At 38.5% G+C, this 5,777-nt stretch overlaps 1 protein-coding gene across 1 annotated transcript; it reads right to left on the bottom strand.

The window, feature by feature from the left end:
- Positions 1–4,019: 4,019 nt before the first annotated feature.
- On the bottom strand, positions 4,020–4,648 carry LOC149720138 (uncharacterized). Its single transcript, XM_089865050.1, has 4 exons — positions 4,535–4,648; positions 4,342–4,470; positions 4,244–4,273; positions 4,020–4,167 (listed from the first exon to the last, which is right to left on the bottom strand). Exons 1-4 carry the CDS (start codon positions 4,576–4,578, stop codon positions 4,020–4,022), a joined length of 351 nt encoding a protein of 116 aa, XP_089721176.1. The 5' UTR covers positions 4,579–4,648.
- Positions 4,649–5,777: the final 1,129 nt, after the last annotated feature.

The following is a 5,777-nucleotide window of genomic DNA, read 5'->3' as shown; positions in this document are numbered from 1 at the left end:
CACTACGTTGAAAAGAAAATGGGGAAAGTAACCTTTGGCAGCATTAGGGAGCCCGAAAGTGGCAGGGAACTTAGATAAAGCTACAGGGATAAAGTTGTAGGAGTCGAGGAATAATAGATTAGAGAGCTTCATCTCTAAAATGCGCGTACCGTTAATTTTCAGAGTTTCGGGGACAAATTTCTCGTCCCTATTAATTATTTCCCTAATTAATAGCTGGTTGTCGTAATTGCTACCAAAATGGGATAATACGATAACTTTTTTCACATCGAATAAACTGACTAAATAATCTAGGAACGCAGCTATGGGTTTGCCTCCTGAGAAACGTTGTTTACGAGGTCCAAATTGATTGCATTTGATGCAATTAAAATCTAGGGATTTTTCCTCAATGCAGTCTTCGCAAACGGAGATACTGACGCATAAGATGGCTTGATGTTCATAAGCCCCCAGCTTCTCTTGACATATTTTTGTCTGTATACATTCCACATCAAAGAAAACATACATTAGTTCAGGTATATTACGACGAGGTTTTTTCGAGGGGATAACGTTGGTGTTTTTATCCTTAATCACTTGAATGTAGCATAAATGATCGCTGGGTTGATGCTTTCCACATACTTGACAAAATATTTCTCCACAAGTATGGTTAGTCTTGCGGTTTGCGAAATCAATTGTTTTAAAACATTTTTTACAAAGGTAGAGCCTCTCACAAAGAGGTTTTTTGTTACCAGTTGGAATCAAGTGGCTGTTATAACAGTCGTCGCCCCAGAATTTTCGCAAACATGACCCACATGTTTTTTCACGTCCATGACAGACAGTCGGACGCATACATTTGAAACACCAATCGTTGCATTTATGAGATTGAATACGCCAGTAGGGGGTAAGACACTTCTCGCAAAAGTACTCGTGACTAAAAAGAGGCTTTAAATTGGTAATTACGTTGTAGTGATTATTATCGTTAAGTAGAAAGAGTCGTGGTCTGGTGTCTGTAGGGTCATTTTCGCCTAATATTAAAAGGGTACCCTATTTTCGAATTTATAGACAAAGATGGAGTAACCCGATAAATATAGTTTAAATTTCTGGAATGAGTCGGGGGTCCCACATTCAGATAAAGCGACACCTGCCTTACGACATAGCTCTAAAGCCGCTGTTTTTTGCATTTTGTTGTGAGGAGCTGACCTGGCTACGGCGATGTAATGAGCTTTTAACTCTTCGTTGTTTTTGTTGTTCATGTAGTCACGATGAGAAATAGCCACACAGAGACTTCGAGCTAAGCACAGATTATCGGTACTCATAATCCGACGTATTCCACGCCTATCTTTAGAGAAAATATTGAAGGGTTTAAGTTGACGGCGATTAGATCGACCGTATCCTTCAGGAATTCTCACTATATGGAAAATAATTTTTACGGGACCTTGAAAAAAATGTTCAATTTCGTCGTCATAAAGTAGATCGGCTAGTTGGTCAAAGAGAATAGAGGCGTCTACTTGGTCTAGTCTTTTAAACGACAACTCTAATTCAGACCTACAATTTACACCGAGGCTTCTCAGTGTTATTTGGACATAATCTGTTGCTCTGTACTCATTTAATATGTGCTCTGTAATACTACTTATACTGTCTACGGGGTCGTCTGTGATGTTTAGAACTAATTCTCTACCATACATATTAAATTGGTCATAGAATTTTTCGCTCTGTTCTAAGATTTCGCAATGAGGGACATCTTGAATGGGTGAAGGGGGGCCGCCGCCGCCCCACTGATCATACATATTGTCGTCTTCTGAATCCACAAGAGATTCTTGTTCGCTGGGTAGATAGTCGGAGAAGTTTAGAGACAGGTACTCGAAGGGGTCGTTTTGTTGACATTCCTGATTCAAATATGCCGCCATCTCTATATCGTATTGTGGACTGTTGAAATCGTTGATTAAGGATTCTTCCTGGTTAGTGGGTAGTAATTCATTCCTGCGTCTTTCTATGCGATCGGCGTAAGAAATATTTAGTGGTCTAGGAATTAAGTTACTTAGGTGATCCAATTCGTCTATTGTATGGCAGTCTTCAGGTGTTCTAGGGACGGTTCTCATGTATTCAATGACATCAAGGAATGTCTGAATTATATTTAAACCCCCATTTATAATAAAAGTGGGTAAAGTTGATGGTACATTAGCAGGGTCGATGTGTAAATTGGCACATAGGAAAAAATAAAACTTGTATAATGAAGTTAGGGGCCAGGGCCTATTTACGGCTAATTCATCCAAATTCCAGCGAAGTGATTCAGGATCCATCTTGATGTTACGAGATCTAAAGTACGAATGCGATATTCTGATTTTTTCTCGCGTTATTTTATACTAAATTTCTCTAGGCTTATTAGCAGGGGGAGGGGGGTGGAGGGTTACCTAAGCTTCTATTGGTCAATGGTACGTTGACCTTCCGGACGTGTTTAAACACGTCTAATATTGTTAGTCAATCAACAATAGGTGACATAAGATTGACATCCAGGTGGCAGATGGTAACAAAAGGCTAGATTTTTAAATTCAACAAAAGGATTGTAACAAAAGAGATGATGCGTCATTCCATTAGCGGGGTTTTTACGACATTACGTGAAGATGTATTGTTAAGAAAATATTTCTTCGATCAATCAAATATTGACAGGTCTATTAATAGATAAATAGGTCAAGTTTACTATTGTATAATTTATTTACTCGTAAGTCGTTATGGAGTCAAGTACACAAAGGATGTCGAGAATTCGTCAGATCTTGGAGATTAATCCCCAAAAATTACTTATTGTATTATTTATTTTATTGATTTTGGGGGTGCTGGAATTCCTTAATCTATGGTTTCAGAACTTTGACATAAAAATACGCCTACAGTCTAACAATGGAACAGTTAAGGACAATAGATATTTCGCAATAGCTACGTAAGAAATTTTGTATAAAAACCCCTGATTCAATTGAGTAGAGCATCATTATTCGAGAAGATCCTAAACCTGCGAGATGGAAAATCAAGAAGCTCCCAAAAGGAAGATAGGTGTAACTAACGAACGTAAAATTAACGGCAGATTCCATATATCTAAAGAGTTGTTCTTAACAACTGGTTTTGTAAACGGAACCCTGGATCCTGAGGTTCGTCTCTGCCGGAAACAATCTGTAAAAAGCTTTGCCATTTCTACGGAAACCTGGGAAAAGCTGATGCCGCGCTTACCCGTTTTAGCGGGCTGGACTGCCGCCCATGAAGCCAACAATTTCGAAATCGTTTTAAACGATACCCCCAATGAAAAGACAACAGTTGTGGCGTACCATAACACATGCCATATTAAAGACTTAATAAAGGAGGACTCTATTGTTTTGACCAGTATGGAAACAGCGGCATTGAACCGCGTTTCAGGAGCTGTAAAGGAGCATCTCGTCAAGATAAATAACCATGCAATTGTGTTTACACACATGGCGGATATCATTATAGAAATTTATAATGATATTTATGACAATTTATACGGGGACCCCGATCATATATCTTGCTTAGATGACCAACCTGAAAAATTCGACGCTGTGGTGGGATATTTCACCAACTTTATAACGTCATACCAGGTCGTGACGAAATTCAACAATGTTCTACAAGAAGAAAATCTTGAAAATTATTTTTATAATTATAATTTATTTTCTGTAATTTCTGGTCAAATAACTTATTTAAAAACCCGCATGCATTTACTAACTCATTTTTAATTTTATTTGTATTTAATTTTATAAGTTTTATGTTTAAAATAAATTGAATTGAACTAAAAACTGTTCCATTTTATATAGCTAATACTAAGCATATCTTCTACTGTTTAAGCCTATGAAATTAAAGTTTAGAAAAACTAAACTTTGAAGGTAAAAATATAAGCTTAATTTAAATAAAGAGAAGTATATAAAGTCAAATCAGAATTTATTTTTTTTTAAAAAATTTACAAATTTTTTTTTAAAAAAATTTACAAAAAAAATAAGATTTTTTTTTACATTTTTTTTTACACCCCCGCTCTACCCCCCCCCGCCGCTTCACGGCCGGATGAGGATCTGCACTAGTGCCGAGAACCCATGGAATAGTACGTCATCCCAGTTCTCGAACACTAGTGCAGCAGGCGCCGGCACCTCCAAAAAACGTACCCGGCGGTACAATGCCAACTGCCCTAGCTCGAGGGTTACACTAAGGAAGAGAGAGAGAGAGAGTAAAATTAGTTATTACTTGTTAATATTATGTATAAGAAATGTATTTAGCTTACCGGAACCCTCGGCAGTTAAAGGCCAGGAGGCTGTAACAAAAATTATAAAATTTGGTTTAAAATTTTTTACGGAATAAAAACCTTTTAAAAATACTTACTCATCAGGGATAAAAATCGAATGATTATAAATGACCTGCCGAACTTGGTTCAGCAGGTCATTTAAATAATCAGCATCCCCAATGACCTCCGAAAGTACCACCAGGTACAGTTGGACTTGGTAAACGAGGCTACGAATAAATAGAAATTATAATTTCGCGTTATATTACCCCAAAGATAAAAGGTATCACTTACAAGTCACTATTGACATTTAAGTCAGCCTCTCCCGGCCGAGGCATGGCTTGCCATGGATAGTATATGGCCGGGAGAGGTTGATAATAGTGTTGAGGTTCGGGCGTCGGTGGCGGGGTGGGCTAGTCGGTGGGGTTGGTGGCATGGGCGGCGGCGGTGATGGGGTTGGCGGGCGCCGTTGTGGCCCCACAACGCAGTGCGGCCGGCGTTGAGGGGCATCTGGGGTCCCGGAAAGGGACGACTCCGACGAGTCGGAATATTCACAGGGAGAGTACGGGGTGTCTACCCCGTACACATAACTATAGAGAGAGATTTTTTAGGTCTTCTCTCTTTAAAAAACTAAGTTTTTAAAAAGTTTTTTTCTTACCTAGTTGAAGAAAGATCCATTGGTTGTTGGTGGTCCATAGCTGATTCGAAAGAAAGTGATGTCTTTGGGGTCTGAACCTAGACCTTTTATACCTTTTGCTATGGTCAGGGCGTGTTCGAGATCAAACAAGTGACTCCAAGATGGTTAGCATGTACAAGGGTAAAAATTTTCGCGGGCAAATTGGTCCGAAGCCATGTCATTGGACAAAAAAAAGTTTCTTCAAGTATCTCTCCTTTTAAGGAGATTTTGAAAAATTCCCCTCAGCATTTCTTTAGTTGTCAAGCTTCTTTGGTATTTACCATCTCGTATAGTGACAGATCATGTTAAAGGCTTATAGAAGATACCATAGTGAAAGGCAAGATGATGTCAACGCGTTTGTGGTGTTGGCCTACCCGCGCTTCCCCGCGAGCCGTTTGGGGGCGCCTCCGACCGCGTTTAGGGGGGTGGGGGGGGGGTCGCGAACCACGCGCGCGCGTTTTAATTAATCGTGTTTAAGTATGAATGATAATTACAAATTAGTTTCATTCAAGTATTAGTCATGATACCATTCACTACACCTGGAAACTTAATTATTTTTGGTCCTTCAGGATCAGGCAAAACAGTTTTATGTAAAAGGATAATAGAAAACAAAGATAAAATGTTTCAACCTAAAGTTGATTTAGTTGTTTGGCATTATAGTATATATCAGAATGGTTACGATGAATTAAAAGAAATGGGTGTAATTTTGCGTCAAGGTTTACCCGACGTCACTATATACGATGGTACTCAAACAACATTAATCGTATTAGATGATCTCATGTTAGAAAATAAAAATAATATTTTATCAGAAATATTTACTAAACAATCGCATCATAGGAAATTATTCGTAATTACCCTTTT

This window comes from Phalangium opilio, unplaced genomic scaffold (assembly GCF_054372755.1).
Source record: "Phalangium opilio isolate 3A_F unplaced genomic scaffold, DU_Popi_V2 ptg000002l_1, whole genome shotgun sequence".
In the NCBI taxonomy this organism is placed as follows: domain Eukaryota; kingdom Metazoa; phylum Arthropoda; class Arachnida; order Opiliones; family Phalangiidae; genus Phalangium; species Phalangium opilio.
The sequence above is the reverse complement of the archived record's forward strand: the minus strand, read 5'-3'. Positions and strand labels throughout refer to the sequence as shown.